The 26,994-nt window shown below is 55.4% G+C and overlaps 1 protein-coding gene across 1 annotated transcript in view; it reads right to left on the bottom strand.

The window, feature by feature from the left end:
• LOC119095959 (flocculation protein FLO11) overlaps positions 1-26,542 on the bottom strand; it is a 41,686-nt gene extending 15,144 nt beyond the window's left edge. Inside the window, exon 1 of the mRNA XM_037218822.1 lies at positions 26,322-26,542. Within this exon, the coding sequence (XP_037074717.1) occupies positions 26,322-26,452 (131 nt within the window). The 5' untranslated portion in view covers positions 26,453-26,542. The remainder of the gene's footprint in view (positions 1-26,321) is intronic.
• Between the last annotated feature and the right edge of the window lie 452 nt (positions 26,543-26,994).

The following is a 26,994-nucleotide window of genomic DNA, read 5'->3' as shown; positions in this document are numbered from 1 at the left end:
CCCCCCGATTGGGCGGGCCCAACTGGCTCCAGCAGGATGGCAGCACCGCCGGACGCGTGCTAGGTCTGGAGTGAGTGGTGTTTGGGCGAGTGTGACATGTAAATGCGCTGACCGTTGTTGGTTCACTTCGCGGTCCGCTGTTTCTGAAACACGGGCTGCCGGAACATGTTCAGAAACAGCCTGCATGTGTACGTGTCTGTTCGGTACAGCAAAAAATCTCTTCGTGAGACGCTTTGATGCAAACGATTCTGTAGCTTGGAATGCGCAGCCTCTGCTTGTTGTGTTCTAGGCGGCTGTCATGGCAAGTCGCTCTCCTTCCCATTATTCTTGCCACACATCATTGCATCGGGTTGCATTGTGTCTACTCCATAAGTAAAATACCTACCACCCACAAAGGCTAGTCTAAGCCGCCTATCTGATCGACCGTCCTGAGCTTTGCCGACTCCCGGGCCTCCGCCAGCCCGCAGCCCTCGGCTTCTTACACACCAGGCATTCCTCTGCAACTAGGGCATCACACCGCACATGCCGGCCCGCCCTCGCCGCGCTTCATGCCGCCTTCTCACACACCTGCCCACCGCCTGAGGGTTCGCCATTAGCGCCGTCGGCGCGGCGGCGGCGGCGTTCGCACGCGTCGCCCGCGCGCGAGCCGCCGTCATTAACAGTTCCTGGCGGCGCGTGCGGACCGCCTGACCCCGGACGCCGCCGGAGGGAGAGGGGGCTGCCGCCCTGATGCGGCGGCTCGTGGCCCGCTGGGCGCGAGCAGGCGGCGCGGCCGACCGGGCGACTGAGCAGGAGGCAGCGGTACCGGCGGCGTCCTCGCCGCTGTGCGGGCAGGCCTACTTTCAAAAGGGGACACGCACCGACGCTGGACGGCCGGGGTCGGCGGCGGAGCAGCGTGCATCGGCGCCGATATCGCCGGCTCGGAGGACAGGGGCGTGCCACAGCGACAGCGGCGGCGGCGGCGGCTGGGGCGGTGGCCGTGGGAGCCGGCCCTTCCCAGGCCATTACCACCAGCCGAGCCGGCTTCCCACGCGGCGCCGCGGCCGGTATTAGCCTGAATTCGGTTGCTTGCCGTGGATCTGTATTGCCGGGTCCCTAACGGTCGCAGCTGACGGGAGCCACGCGCCGCGCTCGGGCCGGGCTCGTGGCAGACGGTCCACTTTGCCGCACGCGGCCCACGCGCGGCCCACGCCCGGCAGATGGCCCGCCACGCCGGTAATGGGGTAATGGCTGTCATGCGGCCGTCGCTGGCACACGCCGGCACACGGCCATGCGGCGCGTGCTGCGTGCGCCGCATGCGGCGCGACAGCGCAAAAACGTAGCGACTTGCCAGCGAGGGTCGGGTGCGAGATGACGGAGATTTGTTTTTCCGTCCGTGGTCAATGCATGTCTAGGGACTGACAGCCGCCTGGCCTCGCATCCGTCGTCGCCGTAGATTGGTCCATCGGTTCAGACCGCCGAAAGCGTCGGCCAATCCGACGACAGCGCAGAGTCGGCTTGCCGGTGCTGACCTCTCTTGGCGTGGTTTGGCGCCACGCGCTTGTCCGTCGGCCATCATGCCCAGGTACTGAACTGTCCGAGCCCATCGGTAGGGGGGGGGGGGGGGGGGAGAGTGGGAGATTGCAGACACATGACTGCTAGCCTGGCTGCGCGCAGCAGTGCCTCTGAAGCTGCAGGGTTTGCCTGCATCACCGTACCACCTTCGACGCCAAACTGGGACGACCGCTGCTCCGGGCAGAACAGTCAGCACAAACTGCGCAAAAGTGGCTGGCGCATGCCGCCGACAGCTAATTGCAAGTTCTCGCTATGTGCCCATTTGGTCGGAAAGTTGAAGAGAGACAGGCGAGCTGACGGCCAGAGACTGAGATCCCATGGGATCTCAGTGCACCCGTTCTTGAGGTGTTCCCACCCACTAGCTATTTCTGAAAGGAAAACTGCGACTTCACCCTTTGCAAATGGTACCGTGTAAGCATTCGGTGGGAGCCAAGTGCAGGTGACAAATTACTCCATTCATCAATTATCTTAAAATTACAATCTCCAACGAAGCCGTCGAGCTGTTGGCAGTCCTTATGGCTACCGGTGAGAGAAAAAAGCAGGTGAATTATCGCTTCCCTTTACGAATCTGGCTACACCTCGCAGCCGGCATGCCTCAGCTGACCATCAGGTCGGGTCGTCAGGTCAAGCCGTTGAGCAGCCGCTTAGCGGGGTCCAGCGAGACCTCCGGTGACAGGCAGCACCGCAGGCGTCATCACGACAATCTGAGATGAAGCTCAAGATGTTGGTTAAGTTCATGCCGTCTCCATGGTTATTGCGCTGACCACTTGCGGTCAGGTTCTCAGCCGTTTGGTCTTTCGTAGAACATATAATGGAAAGAGTAGTGTCACAGTTCCGAGACGAAGTCCGACGTAAAGGGCCAGGGGCGGAAGAAAACGAAACCTAAAGCTGTCAGTTTGAAATATGTATTTCAGTGGCCCGAAATAGTTTTACTGATAGTCAAGCAACCGTGTGAGGCCCTGTATTCCGGGGGTTTAGGCGTCGCAATCAGCAAATCAGAAATCTGCTTCAGAAACGTGGCGTTCTGGACGCGTGCAGGCAGAGCTCAGGGCTGCTGACTGATTGAGGGACGGAGTTTCTCGTCTATCTGCTTGACTGGGACACCGCACTCCCAGGAGACGAATTCCTCATAGGGTGCACCTTTGGGGGTGGATGCGATAGGTATACAATCTTAAGTAAGTTTGTCGTTGAATGATGCGATTTGAAAACGTGATCAGGGGATGGTTTCTGCAAAGCATTTAGCACCCAGCAACGGGGTCCAAGCACTCAGCTCAAACAGTTTTGTCACTTTGTTGTTTTGAGGGCTTCCATCTCTGAACTGGTATTGTAGGGCTTCTGTTCTAATATCAATGGTCGGCGTGCTGTCCTAGGCTGTTCCTTTTCCGAGGGGAACGCGCTAGGACTTTTAATTATTATTGTTGTATCATTGGACTAAAATTCTTCGAAATGACGCTGGGAACGGATGGGAGAGTTTCGTTTCCGTCGTGCAGTCAAAACTGCTCTTTCTGAGGTGACCATCGTCAAAAGACTCATATATTCAGAGCACAGCAGATCCATCAGTGTCTTTGATGCTCGACAAACCAGCATCTGAGGGCTAGGACTTGAGCGCTTTTTCAGCAGAAAAGCTCCTCAGACAAGCGCCTGGATCCGAACAACTCGTATCCCGGATCCACGGCACCCTAAATGCACGATTCTGACGCCGGATCATTAGCTCCGTTTTTGTGTTACCTAACCGCTCGTCCGGGCCGACGTCCGGGGACTGGTCCCTGCTGCTCTGCGCCGCACTCCAGTCGCCCGTCGGGGGAGGGCCGGCGCCACCCGGTATGTAAAACGCCGGCGCAGTTTCGGTTTGACCCAGTTGGTGGTCGCCTCGGGCGGCAGGCGCACATTCCTGCCAGACGCAGCCGCGTCACCGCACGCCCGACGTGCGAGCGCTGACGTGTCGGCACGCGCTGACGTGCAGCGCGTGCAGAGTAGGGGGCGCACCTGTCAACGGAACGACGTCCCACAGGCTCGCGCTAATGCAAGAGATTTTGGAATCGTCCCGGTCATAGCGCCTGCGGTCCTCGTTCTGTATCCCGCGAAACATGGACAGAAAAACACAAACATGGATCCGTCAAGTCTTCGACATCACGGAAGCTCCCTCCAGCCGGACGCGCTGCAGAGCCCGGACGCGGCAGCCCAGCACCGGTGCGCGGCCGGCATTAGCCCAGATCGCTTCGCGGATGGCGCGTTCCGCGGCCCCAGCGGCAGTTTGTGAACCGCTGGTGGCAGTGGGTGGCCGCTTGTGTTCATTCTGTAGGAGATTTGGAGCCGCGGGGCCGCGAAACAAGCGTACACGGCCATTGAGATTTCATTCACAAAGTGCTAGCGCGGCACGCATAAAGATGAGGCGCTGTTTGCATAAAGTCATGCTGAAGTGTGTCTGCAGAAAGAACCGCAGTGCTGCAGGCACCATGCGCGCAGCTTCTTGCACGCAGTGTTCTTTGGCTCGTAGCGTGCGGGAGGGCATTAGCGCTGATGATAGCTTCTCTGCAGGCGCTGCAGGATGAAGGAGAAGATAACTGAAAGGACAGAGGTAGGAGAAGAGATGAGGCGTAAGGGGAGGAAGATCGGGAGAGGAGGAAGAATATGAAGAGCAGGGAAAGAGGGAGAAGATAGAAGAAGAAAAACATGGCGCAGGAGGTAGGTGGCAGAGAAGCTGACACAAGTGGCAATTGTATATCGCAGGAAAAATACGTGAGGGCAAAATAGAGGAATGTGCAGAGCAAAAGAGGAGAGGGAGCAGCTCAAATGGAGATCAGCCAACATGCGAGGGCAGGCGAACAGATAATGACTGGGAAGCGAGGCCACTACGAGTGGAAGACTAAGTCCAAGGGGGAGACCTCATCGCGGCGCGGATGTACTCGTGAGATCCGATGCATTTCGCCGATAACCACGTTACCCACTGCCTTCGCCTGTGGCACGGCCGACGCCAGAACGCTAATTGGCTCTGTTCTGGGCCAGCGTATCCAGGCAATTCCCGATATTGGGTCATGCGTTCGATAGCGTCGTGCTCAGCATCTATGGCAGGAACGGTGCCCGCCGAAGTAGGCCGAAGTCGCCAACCGGAGGCGGCTGGAGTGTTCGCCACCGGGAGTGTGTGCTCGGGTTGAGTCGCCAACTAGCCGTTGGCGGTGTGTGGTTGGTGTCGCGTTTCAAATCGAGCTCCGCGGCTGTGTTGCTGGTAGAGCGCTGTCGTCGTTGTGTTCTCGGCGAGGCGCTTGTGATCGTGTTCAGGTTTGTGTTGCAGATCTGCCGCTGCCGGCGTGTGTTCAGAGCTGTGCAACGTAACAACAGACAAGTCAGCGGTAATTTGCGACGTAACTCCTTGCAAATGCATGATACCATCAGCGGGATGAAGTGATTAAAGGCGATGACATATTCAATGAGCCCGGTTTACATTGATCTGCTAGCACGTTGCGATGTCCCTGAATAATTGCCTTAGACCATGTACTGTGTAGGACCCAAATCAATTCCTTGTCATTCTGCTCTGATGCACTCGTGTATCTGATGTATCTGCAATGCCCATTAGAGCGAAGGTGACGAAGTGTATGATGAAGGCTTCTACCGTTGCACTGCATGTGGCTTTTATACAGACCTTTCGGCCTCGCAAGTCATCTGATTTTTTGCAATTTGTAGATAGTCTACCATCGGATTATTGCCGGCTGGTTTTGATAGGAATGCCTGTGGGATGACTGTCTTTGCAGTACGACGCATGAGACCTTGATGCCTCTTGTCAAAGCACATGCTGGCCCGAAACTTATGATACTGTACAGACTGCCTGCATTTCATATTTCATGGATGAAGCACATCGCATACAGGTTTCACTATCCATTGCATTACCATGTTAACAGTTGGCGCGTGTGCGAATTACACCAACTTGTGTCGGCACCTTTTGTTTTACTACATGTCAACATACCTCAAACGTATCCTGATTACATATGTGTTCAGCTTTATGCACAAAAGAAGGATGCGAGGGAATCTTTACGATTACGGCGAAAGAAACAGAAATTAACAGAGCACTTGGGCATTGTACTACCTCGGGGTACGTAATAAGAGCATGCCTTGAAACCCTTTGACTGGCGAAACGTGCACGAGCAACTCATGAAACCAATATAAAATCTGGCCCGAAGCCAGCGCTTGCCGTTAATTGGAAGCATAATTACGTTGAAGTTTGCCGCATGGGCCCTGGCCGGTGTCTTCCAATATCAGCCACGAAAGACCAGGGGAGGTACCTACGCTGTGAACGCTTGAAGAATCTCATACGGCGGCACACAATCTGCATGTTCGTAGTAGGTGAGAGCCATACAGAGCTCCACTACCGCCCGGCGTATTAGGATGCAGACCTCTACTGTCGCTGCTAGGGAACGTGTCTGCAACCCTTTTACATCATTAACACACGTCGATGAAGGGCTCTATGAGAAGGCATCTGAGACAAGCTTGACAAGAAATTCTAATGGTTCTGCTACAGGCAACTGTGCTCGTTTATGTCTGGTGCAACCATTACATACCTCGCCATGCATGATTCATGAAGGGGAAGTGGGTTATGCTATGGTAGAACGAGGAGTAAACGGTCTTCTCGCCAGCTCCACGCGTCGCAAGTCAGTCCTAGCGGGCTTGGCAGGTCACACAACGAGCCCCGGCACGCCTGGGTCACAGTCCTCCCCCCCCCCCCTCCCCATCCCCATCTCCATCCGCTCCGTCGTTGCGTAGTAGCCGACGCCACGCCGCAGTCGCAGCCGCAGCCTGAGCCGGAGCCAAAGCAGGGCAGAAGCAGGGCCAGAGCCGGAGCCGGAGCCGGAGCTGGAGCCGGAACCGGAGCCGGAGCGGCAGCCGGGGTCGGGGCCGGGGGCGAGCTCGTTTCCAGACAGTTCCGGTGGCGCCGCCCCGAGTCAGGGGTCACCGGAGGGCGGGGCCGGCTCCACACCTCCGGCAGGAAACGGCTGGAATGTGTCGGCCGTGACGGCGCCGAGTCCGCGACCGCCCACCGAGACGGAGAGGCCGCACCGCTCAGTGCTGCGCCATAGCTCAGCGGCCGGGACCGCATGTGGGCAATTGGAGGCTGGGCCGCGTCCAGGGCTGGGCCGGCCAGTAATGCTCTACTCGAGATGGTTGCTAAAGGAGACATGCAACCATAAGTCATTCAACTCAGACCATTCAGGCTTGTTCTGCCCTACCGAATGCAGTCATCCATGCGGCGGACGAAGGCGGATAGGCCTTAAGCCATTGACTGGCTAAAGGTAAGCGCATGACTGGTTTGTCGTTGCGATTATCGGCACAGGAGTCATCAAGACTCTCGACTCAAGTCATCAAGACTCAAGACTCTCCTGACGGAAAGCATTGGTTTACAAGACGACAGGGGATGGGTCGGAGATAAATACTCAGCTGAGAGAGCCAAGGACAGAAAGGCGACCTTTTCAGCGCTGAACAGCTTTTCTGGCAATAGCGAGCGCGAAGGCGGAACAGGATAGAATACAATCAACCGCATTTAAGCATACCTGTATAGACAGTCATTGACAGGCAACTGTCTGAAAAGCAATGACGACGATAGGCAAGTCTGATACCATTGTAGCGGTTGGTATGAGCTGTGCTTATCGGACATTAGCTCTACATGATTAGGTCCGAGATTGCCCAATGGTTGTTATCTAGACTGGTGACCCAGCATCGGCATACCGAGGCATGGACTGAAGGGCAGAGGGCACTGGCGGCGTCCGACTGAGTTTGCATACCACGGGCGATTACAGCGCGGTGGGTAATCACCCATGGGTCATTCCAGATCAAATTTAGTGGGTCCGTTAGCGTTGAAAGACGCCGACGCCCTCTTCCTCATACCATTGCTCACATTTGCACCCAACATAGTTGCTTCAGCTGAGGCATTATGCAATGTTGCTTTCTCGCATGTGCCATCGGTGGTGACCGTTGCCGGCCGGTGACCTGACGTGTACAGTTAGGTCATCTCGTTGACCTCTCGGACCGCAAGATGTCCAGCAGATGGCGCCAGGAAGGTCATCAGTTGGAGTCCGGACAGAGTGACGCCGAAGACGCGTTTGCAGCAGGCGACTGCGAGCAGCCCCAGTCACATGACCCACAACGCCTCCATTTAAGCACTTTGCCAATGTGGGGTGAAAACCGCGTGAAGTTTTATCCCAAACAAATGATATTGCTATTTTCATATAACACAACTTGGTGCCACATTTTTACACCTAAATATACCTATCAGCAATTGACCCTCACAGAGCCAATAACCTTATTGAGTAGAGTGTTCGCCCGCCCTCCAAGGACCTAGAGCAAAACACCGGCCGATTTAGTAGTGTCAGTAGTGTGCAGTAGACCAGCCAATGCCTGGTTGCAAATTTACCGTTCAAAGGCACATAAATGTACACAGTTTAAGGTAAGGACGGGAACAAACCCTAAAGATCCAGCGAGGCACAACGTCAAACGTTTTATATAATTGCGTGACGTACAAATGTTTTATATAATGACATGATGCAATGGAAATCTCCAAGCGCAGATGTATTCTGCAAAGCCCTCGGGTTTCATTCTCCCTAGCATTCTCAGTGCCGAATGCCATGCCGAAAACATCGCATTCCCCTCCCGCGGCCACACGGCCAATCACCATTCATTACCTGCACGCGCGGCCGTGTCCATCCATCAAAGTTCAGACTCCCATGCACGAGCGCACTCGACGACGGGGCGCGCCGTTAGGCAATCGCCGCTGCATCTCCAGGCGACCCATCAGCGCCTCGACCAGCCGTCCAGCCTCGGCAGACCCCGCTGGACACAGACTCGCCGTCAGCTCACGTCCACGCCGAAGCGTCTCCCGCGGGCCGTCGGACACTCCCGCTGCCACGCTGCCATTCATGGGACGGAGCGCCGGTTTGAGAGCCGTAATGGAGGCCATTACGGGCGGCGGTGGTGCCGGTAAACGGCGGCCGAGTCCAAAGGCTACGACCCGTTAATGGGTCAGTGCATTCTGCGCGCTTTATGCGGGCGGGTCCGGTTCGCACGGAGCTCATTTCCTGCCGGCCGCCGGTGCGGATGCGGGCGGGAGGACGGGAGGCGGGTGGGAGGACGGGAGGCGGGTGGAAGGAAGGGAGGCGGGTGGGAGGACGGGAGGCGGGCGAGGATGGCGGGAGGCGGGCGGGCACGGAAGAGCGCGGGCCTGCGGTCCACTGCTGGTGCTGGAGGGAAGGCAGTATTCTGCCGGATGACGTCTGGACAAGCTGTCGAACTGTGATGCCCATTGGTGGTCGTGGTGGTGAGCTGGGGCTATCCGCTGGGAGAGAGGGTGGGTTCTTGCTGGGGCCTCTCAGTCTCTTTTGTGTGAGGTCTTGGCGAGCTGCAGTGCTCAGATGGTGGTGTTGACAAACTGCGGTTGTCTACTGGAATAACTTTAACGGACAGTGATTGTCTGGTGTTATAGGCTAAAGTGAGCACACTGGTGGAGATATTAGGGCGGAACACCGTGGTGAGCCCTGATGGCTGCTTGCTGTCACTGGTCGTCACCGACGTCATCGCCTGCACGTCCTGTCTCACAGCGACAGTCCTATACACCATCACCATCCCCTAGCTTGATCAAACTCGTACCGTGTTCCATTCACAGACAGGAATTCACGAGAGGCCTCGGGGAAATAAATGCAAAATTGGCACGCGGCACGCGCGTTACCAAACACCCAATATCACCATTATCATCGGGACAATGAGTGCTGCGTGTGACGTTCAGCAGTGTAATAAGAAATGCCTTGATCGCCCTGTCTGGGAGACCGGATGTGCCGGGCTCAATTCCCCGCAGTGCCCGTCCCTCCTGCCAGGGTGGGAGGCAGCCGACAGCGCACAGCATCAGCAGCTGAGTGCGTCTTAAAGATCTTATGACGACGACTAAAATGGTATATTTGAATTGTGGAAGGGCAACATTCCACAAAACTATCCGTGAAGTTGGTAACACAAGCACATGAGAATGACACCTCGCATAGGTCCCTGAGGAGAAATGAAAGAACAAAGCCTGGAAGACTAAAACTAGGCGTACAGAGTGCAATAAATGTACAAACAAACACCGTGGAGCACTGGCGCAGGCAGATGCGGCAATGATAGCCACAGATATCCCGGTGCGCGTCAGTCCGGCGCGAGAACGGACCGAGACAGTGGAGCCGGTCAGCCTCGGCAGCCGGACCTACGCAGAGCCGACCGATTTCTCCGTTGTAAAGTGCCGCTGGCGCGGCGGTCGGAACAGTCCGGCGGGTGAGGCGCCTGTGACACCGATATCGGCGCCCGCACGCGTCCCCCGCCCGTCACGCCCCGCGCCGTCTGCTGGCCCCCGTGACGGAGGCGTCACGCCGCTGGAGCCGCGCACTGGGCCGTGACGGCGGCAACGCGCCGAAGCCGGTCAAGACGCCATCACCTTACCCATGGTCACGTCCGAGGACTGGACGCCTGATCGGACGCCGAACTGGACGCCTAACTGGACGCCGGACCGGACACCGAACAGGACGCCGGACCGGACACCGAACTGGACGCCTGACCGGACACCGGACTGGACACCGAACTGGACGCTTGACCGGACACCGGATCGGACACCGAACAGGACGCCGGACTGGACACCGAACTGGAGGCCGGATTAGACACCGAATTGGAGGCCGGATTAGACACCGAACTGGACGCCGGACCGGACGCCGGACTGGACGCCGAGATGGACGCGGACGAGTTGTTGGTCACTCGGGCTGTGGTGTGGAGCAGGAAGGAAATTTGGTAAAACTGTGGCTAGTGGTTTGAACCCTGGACGAGTCTTCATAGTGCGCAATTTTACTTGGCTTTCCAATGGTAGGGTTTTGTGTCCGCGAAGCGTCTCGTCAGTTCCATGCTATACTCGGGTATGCGTCATTTAATAAACATGAATTGTCCGCCTGTGAAACTGCCATGCGAGGTCCACGAAGCCGACGGCCGCTATTATTACAAAAGTGAGCCATCAACATTGCACTCTCTGTTCACCGCCCACGTTGCTTGTTAGCATGGTTATCAAATGTGCGGAACGGAAAACTGACGACATCGTGCACTAGCAGAATATGCCCGTTCTCATGCTGTGGCATGTTCCGCGTTGCAAATACAATCGTGTCACGGAATTCAGAAGAGAGAAAACCGAGTGGCGCACGACATCTGCGTTTCGCAATTGCGTAACAGGTGATATCCTAGTAAGATATTCGACCGAAGCGGACTAATGTCTTGTCGAGCAAGGCGAAGGGAGAGAAAAGGATGCAAAAATGAGGAGACAACTGGACGACACATTCCTGATCAAAGGTAATCGATAAATTTACCGATCTAAATGAAGCCAAGCGTGTAACTTTACTACCACAGGTTTGGACATGGGAACTAATGAGCTGCACGGTGATGATGCTTCAGCATGAGTGACTCACCAGAAGAGAGGCTGATGAAAAGGTACAAATAGCTTTTTTGACCGTGCTAGCTACTTAGCTCCTAACCCGTTGGCAAAAACAGATCGCCGAACCAGTCCATCCAGTTGGCAGCTCGTGGACAGATTCACGGACCACTTCCATCAAAACACAACAGAGAGCAGCGAGCCTGCGTGTCGCACCGTGGCGGCAAAAGGCGAGCGTCTCCGCCCATCCCTGGCGAGAGTCGGCGGCGCGGCGAGAGTCGGCGGAGCGTCTCCGACCCATCCCTGGCGAAGTCGCGCGGCGCGTCTCCGCCCATCCCTGGCGAGAGTCGGCGGCGAGTCTCCGCCCATCCCTGGCGAGAGGCGGCGGAGCGTCTCCGCCCATCCCTGGCGAGAGGCGGCGGAGCGTCTCCGCCCATCCCTGGCGAGAGTCGGCGGAGCGTCTCCGCCCATCCCTGGCGAGAGTCGGCGGAGCGTCTCCGCCCATCCCTGGCAGAGTCGGCGGAGAGTCTCCCGCCCATCCCTGGCGAGAGTCGGCGGAGCGTTCCGCCCTATCCCGGGCGAGAGTCGGCGGAGCGTCTCCGCCCATCCCTGGCGAGAGTCGGCGGAGAGTCTCCGCCCATCCTGGAGAGAGTCGGGGAGAGGTCTCCGCCCATCCCTGGCGAGAGTCGGCGGAGCGTCTCCGCCCATCCCTGGCGAGAGTCGGCGGAGCGTCTCGCCCATCCCTGGCGAAGAGTCGGCGGAGAGTCTCCGCCCATCCCTGGCGAGGAGGAGTCGGCGGAGAGTCTCCGCCCATCCCTGGCGAGAGTCGGCGGAGAGTCTCCGCCCATCCCTGGCGAGTCGGCGGAGAGTCTCCGCCCATCCCTGGCGAGAGTCGGCGGAGAGTCTCCGCCCATCCTGGGCGAGAGTCGGCGGCGAGTCTCCGCCCATCCCTGGCGAGAGTCGGCGGAGTCTCCGCCCATCCCTGGCGAGAGTCGGGAGAGTCTCCGCCCATCCTGGCGAGAGTCGGCGAGAGTCTCCGCCCATCCCATGGCGAGAGTCGGCGGCGAGTGCGGCGCCTCTTGCGCCGCACCTGTCGACAGCTGCTGTCACCGGAGACGCTCCACCGCGCGGCGGCGCCGAACTCGGCGCACGCCTCTGACGCAAGCGGCCGAGAAATCGGCAGCGGTCGGAGGCGCGCCAGTTCTGCCGCCGCAGCGCGCGCGGTGCCGCCGCGACCGCCGCCAGTTCCGGTGACAGCGCGGCGGATGCCGACGCGCGGCGGCGGCGGCGCGGCAGGTTTCACTGCGCTGGACCCCTCGTAACGCCACCGCCAGCTGCTGTGCCGGTGGCGAGCGCCGCCTCGACCACCGGCTAACGACGAGGTAGACGGGTTGTGTGTTTACGTGCGCGGCGTGAGGCGGCTGGCTCCGCCGTTAGCGGTGGCTGCACGGTCTTGGTCTGGCGGCTGAGGTTTCCAGCGTGCCTCCTCTGGTAGACTGCGTGGCAACCGACGGCAGCTTCGTAGTAATCACGGCTGTATCGGCTGAGTAACCGATGCTCAAACTGTACACCCCCGGGCACGTTGATGCCGGCCACGGGGTGGCATTGCAACCGGATGGGTCACCCCATTAACGCTTTGGTCGCCGAAAGCCATTAGTTTCCGGCTGCAGTTCGGTTAGATACCAGGTAAGAGCCAAACGACGAAGGTATGCAATTTGGCTACGTTGTAGCAGCTGCCATACAGAATACTGGGCGCCGCCTACTGAGCGCATTTGTCAGCTAGCGGGGCAAGCTGCACTCCACCAACTACATACCCACTGTGCTTGCTCGGACAGGCCGCGCCGGTTTCAGCGCCGGTTACGTGACTCGGTAAAAACCAGCCGGGGAGAGAGTGGCTAGCTTGTAAACCGCCGCCGGTCGGGAATGACCCGCGTCCGCGGGCGCCCTGTGTATCCACAGCTGGCCCCGTCTCCCAGAACCACCGTCGCGCCGCTCGGCAGGGAGCGTCCTGGCGGGGCGAGCGGTTCCGCCTGGCGACAGCGCAGTCCGGTTCGCGTCTGCCGCCCGTGAGGATTCGTGACATGCTCATCAGATGCAGGGCGGCTCACTTTCGCTTCAATCAAGCCCATGCCGCCGTCACGATGCTAAGGCGATCGGTTTCGCTTGGAGGCTCTCGCTTTTATGGAATGCAAATTTTTAGCGGATGTTTCCGGGTATCACGACCGGAGAAATACGACTTCCTACATTTTCCAGTGGAGAAATTATAAAAAAGAATGCGTGGGTGACGTCGGTGGAAGAAACACGCGCTTGCACGTCTAAGAACGAATAAAATTACCAAAAAACCGACACATCTGGTACAAAAGGCCAGCAGAAAGCCGTCGAGCTTAAACCCAGGTATGATGACGCCACCGTTAGCCATCGCCTCAGCGAGGCCTTCAGATCAGCACGAGGGCGATTCCAGTGATGTGCTTTGGTAAGCAATCCAAGCTCCCTGCAGCCAGCCGTCAGCAAAGCTCTCCTCCCCAGCCTCAGATTACGCAAGACGCCAACAGAGGTGGTCGGTTCCTGGTGTACTTCGACCGAGGCCTCCGCGCTTGAGGATAGGCGGGCTGACAAGCGGAGCTGATCGTAGGGGGTGGGGGGGGGGGGGGTGGGCGAGGTCGGCATATATGCATGGAGAGGATTGCACATGAGAAGATGAAGCATTTTATTTTCACTCCTTGTTCATCTAGCATGTGCATTTTCATGTGATCTTTAACACGGAGGGTGAAAGTATTGACAGCATTTGAAGCAAACAACGGATAAGCTGCGCAAATGGCCGCAATCTTTTCAAGTGTAAGAAAACTTTAGCACTTAAAAAACTTTAGCACTTAAAAAACTTAAGCACTTAAAAAACTTTAGCACTTAAAAAACTTTAGCACTTAAAAAACTTTAGCACTTAAAAAACTTTACCACTTGATTAGACAGCCGCGGTTACACAAACGTAAATGGCTGTGACTATATCGGAGACGCAATCCCCAATGTTTCTGCTGTTAGAACATGTGAGCTAGTGTAACATAATTGATTTATCACAGTTATCAATATGTTCCTAATTGTACTGAAAACTTCCTTTTTTAAGTACTAAAATTGTACAAAATTACAGCAGTACGCTTATATATTATATATATATATTATATATATATTTATATATATATATATATATAGATCTCTCTCTCCTCTCTCTCTCTCTCTCTCTCTCTCTCTCTCTCTCTCTCTCTCTCTCTCTCTCTCCTCTCGCTCTCTCTCTCTCTCTCTCTCTCTCTCTCTCTCTCTCTCTCTCTCTCTCTCTGTAATACGTACTGTTTGGCTACTGCTTGGCATGATCATATATCAGCGAGCATCACTGTTGACTCTACCGGCACAGATGCTACTTTCTTGTGATACATGACCTCCCCAGCGGACCCGTCCACGATGTGGTGCTACGTTCCGATGCGTATCACAGTCTCCTCTGCTATCTTGCTTCCCGTATCGAGGTCTTGAACGTTATACACTGGTGCCTTCATCCTCGCGATGTGCCCCAATGAGCCAGGAACAACGGGATCAAAACGGGACTGAGTGGAATAAAGATATGTGGAACGATGCAAGTTCTAAGTCTAAAAGACTATGCACTAATGGACGTCACGCTTTTTGTCGTGTCTAGAGGCTGTCTTTCGTGAATGGGAGGTTGGCGTAACCGATAAAGAACCTCCGTGCCACATCGACGCATGATGCTTCCAAACGGGGAGCTTTTACTTCCAAATGAGAAGCCTGCGTCTCCAAATGAAGGGGTTGTGCTTCCATATGGGAAGCTTACGCTTCCCCAACAGTTGGCCTTTCGGAACAGACATGCTAATCTTTATCGGCGTCTAAACGCGGCGTCTAAACGGCGTTTCAAAGGCAGCTATCGATACAAGAATATCCCACAGACGCTGCACGCCTCTACCATCGGTACGTCAGAAATTGCGCAAAATCTTCGTTGCCTTGACTGCACTTTTAATGAAGACCGCACAGCCACTGCTCGGGTTCAATGACTGCGTCCCTTCCATTTTGCCGCCCCGGAGGATTCGCTGAACGTGACGGTCAAGAAACCTGCCCTGCTAAGCTTTGCTTTTACTCAAACGATTTCGCTGTAATATCTAACTGGGGAGCTATATGAGCAGTAAGTGCTCATAGACATTACGAAGCGTTCTACTGTAGTTTTACCAGCTGTGGCCACAGATGTAATTGTGATGGTGACTATAATACCTATTCTAGAAACCGTAACCACTTACGCTCAATTACCTTCATTACAGAACTAGACCATTTTGTGAGCTAATGTATCTTCATAAGTGTGCTCAATTCCGTTTACCCCAGAGGCCATTTCAGTATTTATCTTGCCAGACCATTACACCGGCTGCTCTTCCATCAAGCCTCGGAGGCGTGCACGAGCCATTCCACCACAGTTTGAATGCTAAAGACGCTGAAATATTTCGCTCACGAGCGCAGGATCACAAGCTTTTTTCGTCGCCAACGGCACCTTTCTGAGGAACACGTCGCGCGAATAAAAATGACCTATGACATTAGCGCAAAACAAGCCTACGCGAGGATATACATAAAAAACGAGAGAGTTAATTTACCGGGTCAATGCCAATCAGTCCAGACATTACGTGGAAGTGAGTGAGCCTTTCCACTGGGACATATCTTACAGATCAGATGGATTGGAAGTACCTTATCAAAGGCAGGGTGACCTGCTGATAAAAGGCAATTGTATCCCTCGGTCATAAGTGCTGAGGCGATAGCTGATGGCCGTGAGTGAAGACGAGGGGGTCGTTGAAACAAGCCGTGCGAAATAGGAGAGCCATCAGGCAGGCCGGCCCGTGATGCACATCACCCCCAGCCCGTGACGCACGCGGCAGAGGCTACAATATGCAGCTGCCCCCCTCCCCTGGTAGAGGCTGTAGCGCTCGACATTAGCCCGGTGGGAGCTGTCGTGGGTAGCTGTAAATATTTCCCGGTAGAGGCTATAGCTCTCGACATTGGCCAGCGCTCCCGGTGGGCGTTGTCGTGGGTAGCTGTAAACATCCTTGCGGACAAATTGACAGGCCCCGGCCCCTGCACTGGGGCTGGGGTTACCCGTTGCAGCACCCGTCTGTAGTGGAGGCCCCCCTCATCTACGCGTGGCGATTCTGTTAATGATGTACACTAACGGCTTTGTTTCCTCCAGAAGCTAGGTATCGTTGTCCACGCTCCAAACTGCTTCATCTAACAGCTGGGCATAATTGCTCGAAAAATGTGCGCAGATAACAATAGCCACGAAAACTTGCCTTTCTTCTTAGAGGGCATGTCTACATATTTTTGTGAGTCCCTGGCAGGATGCACGACATTTCAAAGAAAGAAAAAAAGGCGCTTGGCGATGGCGCCCCGATAAAAAACCGTTCGGCTGTGTTTGGAGCGAACTTATAAAAGAGCACGTAAGTTTCAAGAGGTCACCCGTAGTTTTCTTTAGACCTGGATACTAAAACAGACCTCATCAACGTCACTAATTGAAGACGCAGCATTTTTGCAGCGTCTGCTTTCCACCCCACGCTCCAAACCGAGCCCCTGCGCGGCACCGGACCCGCCAGACTCATGCTCCCAGTGCGGGCTCTGCGGCCGGCCGTCGGCCCGCGAGCCAGCTCCGCCTCCCATTGAGAGCGGCGTACGGAGCGCGGCGTTCGCCCGAGCCGCCGTGAGCCAGCCGTGAATGGGAGGCGCGGGCCGGCCGCTGACCTGCCCCACCGCGCGCCAAACTCCACCCGCGCCGTGTTTGGAAACCAGTTCAGTCATGCGCCGCACACCCATGTCGGTGCAATAAAGCGTGGTCACGGAGCGCTGAAGGTCACCGTCGTGCTGAATTAACGCAGCCGCTGCTCGGCTGCTTCTTTCAGCCACAAGGAAACAGACGGCAGTCATGACGCAAGCATCGTCAATGGCAGTGCGTCATTGAGCGGCGCCCGTTTAATCGCAATATCGGCGTCGGCTTTCACAAACGCCCCGCGGCGTGTCAGTCACCGCGTAGCAACACGGATTTGCGAGCCCTCCGAGCGCCGCCGCCTTGTTAACACCGGACGCACACAGCCTCCCCGGCGTCAAAGCGACACGTCAAGCGCCGCGACATGCACTGAAGTCATAACACAGCGCACCCGCCACATAAGTGCCGACGGCCCATAAACGCGCGCCAGTAGCGCATGGTGCGACACGAGGGTCGGCGGCCGGGGGTCACGACCCACTGACCCACGGGTCAGCGGGTCGGCGGCGGCGCGCGGGCTAGACGGCCGGGCGGCGCTGCTTGGAGGGCGGCGCTCCGCGAACGTGGCTACGGCTGCCCCAGTGCTCGGCAGGTCTGGTTCAGAGCCACACGATTTTCAAAACAGAGGAACATGGTTTTTAGGAGTGAAAAAACACACCTAACAAGAACACACATCAAAGTGACCAGCTTATTGGTGTTATTGGCTAGGTCTACCACAAAGCGTAAGCTATAGTACGCCATGTTTTTGCTGTTGTTACTTGGCAATGCCATGGTGCCGCCAGTCACGCGAGGCATGCACTCCTACACCCGTCGGCATCGAGGTGAGCAGGAATGAATGGCATGGAAGGAGAATGTGGGTGTGTAAGGAATGATAGAGGGATGTGAGGGGTGCGAGGGATGATACCCAGAATGCATACACCAACCGCAGTTGCTTTGCCGGGTGTGACCGCAGTAACCACGTCAGCGGACAAGGTTTGAGTGTATATTCTAGATTGCACTGCGCCGACCGAAAGCTGTTTGACGCCGTCACTCGTCTACTGACCAATCAGGTTTCTAGCTGAACAGCAGCCAGATCGCAGGCATTGTCAATATCAAGACGATGGTTGTAAAAGCGACAGATATCAAATGAAAGCACTCGGGCGACATTTCTGAACGATGATGGCATTCAGTTAATCTCACATAACTGTCGTTGACTAATTATTACAAGGATCAATCAAATTTAATTACAAAAGTGTTGACAGCTTAATGATCAGATCCATTCGTACACTGCAGTTGTAAAGTACACCGGAAGGAAAAGCAGACGAAAGCAAACGGACATGAGCCCCTCGCATATGCCGTTCAACCAAAACTTGTTCATGTATTTCTTTTATCTTTTCGAAAGCCCATATGCATCGTCTGATCATGGCTCATGTGGACAAGAAACGTGTAGCCTGTAAACGAACACAGGTCAAAAGAGACGATCAGAGAAGACGTCCATTCGGACACACGCCGACATCTATGGCGTCATTCAGCTCTGACGTCATGTGTGAATCGAGGACCGACGAGGCAGACTGCTTGCTACAAGCGGCATGTAGTTGCCCTCAAGCCGACGCCACGGGCTCGTCCATCTCACAGGTCAACTACGCCCACAGAGAACGAACTACCGATGACGTCACACGTGGCTCTCGCCGGCGTTTGCCCCATGAGAGCTGGCTTCTGGCGTTGTTCCAGCGCCCTCCACCGGTGAGTGTCTTTGATCGGCGGAAGCAGTTGCGTGTCGTCTAACGCTGCGCAGGCCACCACGGCGATCGCGACGCCGCCGGAGCGGCGAAACTGGCGCAGTGGTCGTCGTTCTCTGCGCCGGCGGCGACGCGGCCGAGTTTCACTTTCGGCCGGCTGTGACGTCACCAGCCGATCGCCACGTGACCGGGCCGATAAGTGTGTCACGTGAGCGGCGCGCCGATCGGCCGCGTCATGACGTCACCAGTCGACGGCGGCGAGCAGTGGCGCGTCGCACCGCCAGCGTCGCACGGGCAGAAACCGCGCGCCGCGCTCGGCCTGGCGCGACTCACGCGAGAAAGTGATTGTGAAGAGGCGTAGATTATGGCATAGCGCCGCTAGGGTCGGAGGAAGCGGAAACCATGCATAATCGATTTGGCCCCGCACTTAGTTGCACGCGCAGCAGATGGCGTGGTGCCTGGATCCTGAGACATTTGACGTCTGAAGTGAAATGGTGATCCGTTCCTCCGCATCTGGAGCTCCTTTGCAACTGCCAGCGATCGATTTGTCCAGTGCACGAGATTTGACCGGAGAAAGGGCTCAGCGAACCGGCTCCAAAACATGACAAACAATGCACTATTTAGAAGACAAGTGGACAGCACGTCAGCAGAGTGGGGGCACGACGCTGGCATGATTGCTTGCGGTCACGAAAGTGGGAAGGTGGGTTACGTGATGTTGGCAAACATCGGAGTCAGCCATGGTATGTGCATACGGGCACATTAGGCGTCACCGATATTTTCGCATGTTATGATCTGCATTTCCTGCATGCATACCAGCATCTATTTTACTGGACTAAAACATTTTCATTGCTATGGAAGAAAAGTAATTACCGCAGCCTCTTGGCCCACTCATCATTATTTGTTGCAATAAGACGCCTCATTTAGAGACGTCTTCATTCAAGTCACGAGATATCAGTGTTGGAAAATGAGCCACCCTTACTTGGCACCATCAAATATCACCGTCATCCTGACGTATTAATGACACCTAGTGAGCAAATTTTGCGAAATATGCTTGACTGCAATTGAGCAGGCAGACATAATATGGATGTTGTGCCACGGTATTTTATCAATATTTGTAAGTGAAAGCAGCACATGGCAGAAAGCTTTTATTTCAACATCTTTACAATATATATGAGCTTTTACAACACGGGGCTCCGCACGAATGCGGGCGAAGGCAGGTTTGTTGTGTTGAATTGTGCTTTTGACATTGAGCTGTAGTCTCGATGACTTGACAAAGTTGTATAAATGAGGGATAAGTGGGCTACGCCTCACTAACTTTCCCTGTGAATTGACTGCTAGGCTTTGTGTAATAGCAAGCTTAAGATATTTTTTGATTTATTTGCTTTTTTAATGACTGTATGCTACCGTCAGTCCCCCTTCGTGGCGTTTTTACGCATTTTTCGTCACGACCTTCCAATGAAGCGAGCGTTTTTTTGAATAAGCAATATGATTTCCAGATGTTCCGCGAGGCTTTACGTTGTTGCGAGCCAATGCATGCCTGCTTGATTTAAGATTCTGCATCATGGGCATTGCACGAACTTTGCCAAAAAACTTATTCCGCAACGCCCAGCTCGTCTGACATTTGGTTTCTGAAGTTGAACGCATAGCCTGACCAGTTATCGAGCGGAACGGATGCAGGGCTCCTTCGGCAGAGCTTCTTCTGGTCCTGCTCACTCGATCAGTCGTTATCCAGTTATCCAGTTACCAGTTATCGAGCAGAACGGATGTAAGGCTCCTTCGGCAGAGCTTCTTCTGGTCCTGCCCACACGATTAGTCAGGAACCCGCGGCTGCGTTTGCGCGAAGACAAGATCGAGAATATGCAGTGTCACAGCAGTTCTCATCGGTCGGCATCACTTGTGGCGTCCAAACATGCCCACAGTGTTGATTGAACGAAAGAGGTTATCATCGACCCACCGCTCGCCGCATCACTGAGCGTCGCAGAGCTGCAGAATTGGGCTATACATCACCTCCTTACCCAGTGTCTATACAAGCATGCAGACCAGGAACTGCAGCTGGCTTAGCTGGCGATGCCTGCAGCGGCACAAACGTTATGAGCGGTATATGAGACATATCTGAGCTGAATATCTATATTGGGGAGGCATACTAAAGCTGAAGTTTGGGTGCATGTACACAATATTTTGGGTACGCATTAGAGCTGAGGAATATAATTTCACCAATTAATGCGATTATGTAGGCGCATCCGTCCTAACGACTCAGTTGGTTAGAGCGTCAGCCTTTGGATCCACCAACCCTTGGCGAGTTGAGTTCGAGGCGTTTTAGATGCTCACCGCTTGTCCCCAGCTGGGATGGTCTGGGGCCGGTGCCAGCGGCCACGCTTAAGGTCAGGTAAGGTCAGAGGTCAGGGTTGACTGTGCCGAGCATTGCGGCACGTTAAGCTTGTGCCGCAAACGTGTACCGTCGACCCGGAAGTTAGCATGCTGCAGTGCTGGCGCCCGTAACAAACGCTGTTTGCAGGGTGCTGACCCCAGAAATCCATCCAATCTGAATCTTAATCCTTTAAAAAATCGAGGCTGGGCAGATAAAGATGGTAGGCAGATTCTTCAGTCACAAGGCTTCTGGAACACAGCGATTTGCTTTGCACAAATGTGCGTATAAACTCGACTACTCAACACGCTTGGTAATTTTGAGGGCATCAAGCCTCGCTGAGAAAATATAAACATTGAGAACAGGCAGCCACAAACAAATAAGACTGCTCATGAAAATCTCACAAAAAGCAGCCAACCACTTCCAAGCGTTAAAAAATCGTTCAGGCTTGTATTGATATAGCTCCCATAATTTCAGTGTCCAGTTGGAAATGTGTCTCATCGTATTGCCTAACCCGGCTTTTCTTGCTGCAATGATCCTACAATTTTACTCGAAGCAAAACAAGAAAAGCCCCTTGGTTCAGGGCCCGTGACACCCCATTCAACAGCTAAACCAGAGAACGTTTTTCAGCTCAAGTGTGTGAGAGGGAGCGAGAGAGCTTCTGAGACAACGCTTTAGCTCTACCCTCCCCTGCCCCACCTCCTCCCGCATTCCCACCTCCTCAGTCGTTTCGGATGCAGCAGGCTCAGCCACCAGCAGCGCTGTGTTGTCGACCAGCCGAACGGAGGACGGCGGCGGCGGCGGCGACGTCTCTAGTCCCCGGGCTGCGGCGGTGAAACCGGTGCCGCTCCTAGCCAGGCCGTCGCCACCACCACCGCCGCCGCCGCCGCTGCCGCCGCTGCCCGCTCGGTCGGAGCCTCTAATAACCCTGGCCCCGCGTCCCAGCGCTTCGCGGCCGAAAATCCGGGAAAGTCGTCGAGGCACGGCTGGCTAGCGCTGCACGACCGCCGGGCTTTCGTCGGACCGGACGCGTGGCCAGCACCTCGGCACGGCAGCCAGAGGACGGGCGGCTGGTGCAGGATCGTTTGATCTTGCGGGGTGGGAGGCGGGTGACGCAAGGAGTCGCTGTCCTCGCAGGTAGCCCCACGGGTCCGTCGGCAGTGGCGGAAGGCCGAGTGTGACCATGGTGCTTGGTAACATGGAAGCCCTAAGGATTTCGTCGAGGGTAAGAGGTGTGGGTGACATTGCCGGTGCGGGAGGGGTTCTTTGCCGGGCTCCCAGTAAGAAACAGCCACGCTGGGACCTCGAGATGCCTGGGAAAAGGAGGTCCCAGTAACTCCCGCAGCGTACCCTTCCTCCTGCACTAGGATAAGGAAATGTCATGTTGGTCTCGTCCCAAGAGGGACATCCAAAGAAGTCGCGACGCAGTCTGGGGTGAGCGTCTGACTCACTGCTGCGCAGTTGTCTGCAGAAGTGGCGCCTCGTTAGCCCCGGCAGGCAAGGGTTCGAGTCTGAAATCCCAATTTCGAGTTCGTTATGTGGTACGCTGCGCCTGAATACGAGTCATGAGTCCCACTCTTTGAGCATAGCATGATGTCAAGCCCTGTTCCGAGTCTCAGAAGCCAAGGTTTGGTCCCTGGCACGAATCTGAGTCTGCATTTTCGTGAAAAATGAGTCTGAGAAAGAAGCTGCGCTTGAGCATAAAGTTAGGAGTCGAGTCTTTATTCACAAATCTTAAGTTCGCTGTCATTATATTATTCATTGAATCGAACGGAAAATGAGCATCAAGCTGTCGGGATTCAAGACCACCGATCATAAATCACAAAACTTTGCAAGTTGCAAACGTAGCCCGGTTAACCTCACCGAAGTCCAGTGACATCGATATTGGACGTCTTGCCGCGCCAGCATTTGGAGAGATGTTAATTACAGGTATTACAATTAAACCCTTATCCATCGAATCGTTTGGTTTGTTGAAATGTACCCGACAATCCTACGGCTTATTATAATGGGTAAAGGTCACATCTAATCCAAGTCTGCCCCCTCTATACCTGGTGACACGGGACGTAACAATGAATACAAGGAAGACCAATTCAAGATAAGTCTCGTCTGAGATTAGCTTTCATGAAAGTAGCTTAAGCTCGAATCAAAGAGCAACTCAGGTTATTATTGACTGAGTTTGGTTTTGTCACAAATAAAAAAAAACACTGGCCTTTTTTATTGATGAGTGCAAATACGGCATCGAGTATGCTGTTGTTTTAACAAATCAGTAACCCAGGGGCCCAGTTTCAGTATTCAATAAATCAATGTGCTCAAAAGGTCCCGAGTCAGACCAAGTCCAGCTGAGTTCAGTTCCGCACACGATCCGAGAGGCAACGGCAGCAGTGGTAACATGATAAAAGGATGTCTAAAGCCTTTTGCGGTCCTCATGCCGAGGGAAGAATTTCGAACATTCCGAAAGCTTCCGTCCAAATTGTCAGAAGTGGTTAGAAGCAGCTACTGGAGCTCTCCATCTTTTTTTAAAGATTATTCGAGAGCTCACCTGGTTGTGGCGCCTCTCCCCCAGACGCGGAACTGTACGGAAAGGAGCCTTTTGATTTCTGTCGCCAGTCGGCCCCCACTGAAATTTGGTACTGCGCTCCTCTTGGAGCTGTATTAGCAACGCAATTTGTAGTGGGGCAACCAATTTGTAGTAAAGATGGCTGCGTACGAGAGCAAAATGTAGTGTTCCATATTGCAAACAGAGCATGTCAGAGCACGTGAAATGGCCGGACCACTATCTCAGCACAGACCCAGATCCCTGCCCCCATCCATCGCCGTTCCAGTCGCTCTGCGCTGCACACATCCCTGCCGCGCCGACGAGCCCTTTAAATCCTCACACGCACTCAAGCAGCGCAGCGTTCACAGCTGCCGTTAATGGCGCAAGCACGCCCTAACCCGGCTATAACCGGCGCTCGAGGAGCTCGCCGCCGGCGCGCGAGGCAGCGAGAGTCCAGCGGCGGAGGAGCCGGCGCCGCCCGCTGCCGCTGCCGGAATTTGCTCTTTAATCGGAATGTGAAAGTGGCGATGCCCGGGCAGGCCCGCCAGCTCACGGAGGATAATACACAAGAAGTGGACGTGGACAGTTTCCCCCTATTAAACGTAATTGCTCCTAACGCGCTGGTCTGCGCGCGTTGACTACAGCGTTTGAGGTGCGTGCACGGGGGTGCTAGGCGTGACCTTCCGCTGCTCAGGCTGGGCCCCGCAGAGCTGGCGGTCAAGATGTTCAAGCAGCCCAGCCAGGCGAGGCTGATTTGAAACACTTTGATTTATCACAGTTTGCAGGTCTGTGGGCCCCATGTACGTTGTGATCCACACCAAAATTAGCGTGAGATCAACACAAATGGATAGCAAGCTTTTCCAACGCATTGCCGTGCGTTGATATGAATGTCCCCACGCAGGCCACACAACTGGTGTGGGAAGCTGCGGAAGCATGATTAGTGCTATGTTTAGCACATCTGTACGTGGGCGCATGAGGATGAGCAGTGTCCACTCCGCGGAGGCTGTGAAGCTGTAAGGTTTTATTTCGAGCAGTCATGCCAGCAGTCATCATGTATCTGAACCAAGTCCACCGGGCTGCGCCACAATCTCCGAACACCACGCGCCTAAGGACTGCAGGTCTGAAAGGACACTGGCACCTACACTGCCGAAACATACTGTCCATTATTGCAAACGGATTGTGGTCGCCTGTCTGAAGTGCTTACTCCCGACAACCTGCAAATAGCTACACATAACCCCCGCGTTGCATCGGCCTGACCTGCGAACGCCTGATCTGGTCGCCGGTGACCGATGACCGGGTCCGGACAGGACCGGCCCGGGACCGTAGCCGGGACCGGTCTGGTCGCGGCCGGGTCTGCTGCTCCCCTCAGCGGGACGTGACCCGTTACGTGTGCCCCGCCATTAGGCTGGGCTTGACGCCCAAAAAACGCCCTTTAAGTGCTGACGGGGGCGGTCGCGGAGGGCGTCCGGCGGACAGCACTCTCCGCTCGCCACGGGGTAATGGTGTAATTATTGGGCAGCTCCGGCACCCCGTCCTGGACCAGTGCAGAGTTGGGCGCATAATGAGGGGTGTGACGAGTCGGCCGGGTCGGCTGACGAGCTCGCGACGAGGCATCTGGGGAGGTGATCCCTCATCAAACATCGAGCAGAACACCTCGCTTTAAAGCTGGCGGTCATCCAGCGATGTCGCGTCACAGAACGGCCCGCGCGATCCCGCTCGTTCGGCGAGGGAGGCGAATGGGTTGTAAAGCAAGGTTCCTTATGGTCCCGTTGCCAATGTCCAGGATTGGGGGACCCCCCCGGAACAACTCATCGCAGGCATCGGGACATCGCAGGCAACTCACCGCCCAATGATGGACGACTATCTGCCAAACGGCCCCGCACGCCATGCGGGGGATCTAGACACTGATCAGGTTGTACAGCGAAACGTGCCGTAGCAATTTTGGCCAGGTGGTTCCAAAGCCCACACACCGTCGAATGGACGAGTAACTATTCAAAGTCGGACAGATCGCAGCAGTACAATCTGCATTCCCAGCATTGCGAGCTCCCACGACATGGATGCCCGACTTCTTCGGAGATATATGAGCGTCGTGCACGCCCAATTAGACACGTAATGTGCCTTTTAGGTCTGCGGTTTCGCATGACTAAAAGCTTTCTTCCGATGCTGCGACACGCGGCGCTAGGAACGTGCGCTCTGCCTGCATCTGATGCTCTAGTGCGGATGTCAGGGAGATCTCATCCTTCTGGCTGCGATCTGTGCACTCGTCCGTCTGCACGCTCCACAGCTCTTGAAACTCGGCCTGCTTAACAACGTGCAAAATATGTGTCAAGTGAAATGAATTTACTCTGTATACGCGAAGCCCGTTTGGCGGGAGATCGGCCACTTTCCAACGCCACCTGTACGGGCCGAGAACGCTGCATGCAGGTCGAGGTAACGTCGCCGGGTAAGAATGTTCGGAGCGGTCATTCCAGTTGAGAGGTTTCACGTGTGGGAGCTGAATGAACCGGAATTGGGTTCTTGGGAATTTACTCCAGGTTTCACTGTGGAATGCTTGGTTGGGTATGCAGACTACCGGTCCAGCGACGGCAGTGAAGAGGGCGGGGATGGTATACGGCCCTCGGTGTTTCCATTCATTCTCTGCTGGATTTAGGGCAAATGTTTATGGAAGTGATACAGCATCGCAAACGCTCAGAATCAACCATGGATAGTGGAAAGACCTTTAGGCCCTTGAATTGGTACTGGTGCCATACTTAGCCAATTTATACGTACGGAACGTAGGAAGGAGCATTCAGATTTATTGCGCTTAGGTCTTGGCTGAATCGAAACACGCATTTCGCGGTGTTAAGCACACGCACTGGGTGCGCTAAGTTCGCCGGGGTTTTCGTCTCGCGGAGGACAGCGCACACCACGCACTGACATTGTGACCAACTGATCCTCCACCAGCCACCTACCTGGAGAATCTCATGCTGCGCCTCTGCAGTCCTCTGCGTGCCTGCGTCACTCTCCGGCGGCACCGCGCCAACAAATCCACCACCGAGTTCGGGTACACCACGCCCAGGAAGCGCGCCAGTCCGTCGGTCATGGCGCCAATCCGGCTCGCTCACTGGGCCCAGGCCGTCGCGGGCATCACTCGCTCCGTGCGTGCGCTTCGATGCACCTGCCCGTCGCAACGCCGACCCCAGAGTGAGCCGTCGGTGACACACTTCGCCCGGGCTGTGGTTCCTTCGCCGGCCGCCGGGCGGCGCGCGGGTACCGTCGCTGCGAGAGCGAGCGAGCGAGTGACGGTTTCTCCGGATGTTTGGTCGCCAGATCACATCGCGTTATCCGCGGACTTTTTAGTGAACTCGGTCGGGTTCACACGGCCGCTTTGTGGAGAAGCCGGCGCAGCGGTGTCCGAGAGGCGCCGCACGCGCTCCGTGCGAGGAAAGGAGATCAGACATCGCTGGTACGTGATACCGCTGACGGGGCCTCCAGTCACGTGACACGGAGACCATGCGTGTCGTTTGACATCGGTGTCCACAATGAGATGTCGTTGTACATCCGGATGCTTGCTAAAAAGGCTTGTTTGCGTTTCGGGCACAGCTAAAGCAGACGATGGGAAGTCTCAGATATAGACAATTAGAA

The sequence above is a fragment of the Pollicipes pollicipes genome, unplaced genomic scaffold, assembly GCF_011947565.3.
Source record: "Pollicipes pollicipes isolate AB1234 unplaced genomic scaffold, Ppol_2.1 Scaffold_4219;HRSCAF=4965_pilon_pilon_pilon, whole genome shotgun sequence".
Lineage (NCBI taxonomy): Eukaryota > Metazoa > Arthropoda > Thecostraca > Pollicipedomorpha > Pollicipedidae > Pollicipes > Pollicipes pollicipes.
Note: the sequence above shows the minus strand (reverse complement) of the source record. Positions and strands in the feature narration are given on the sequence as shown.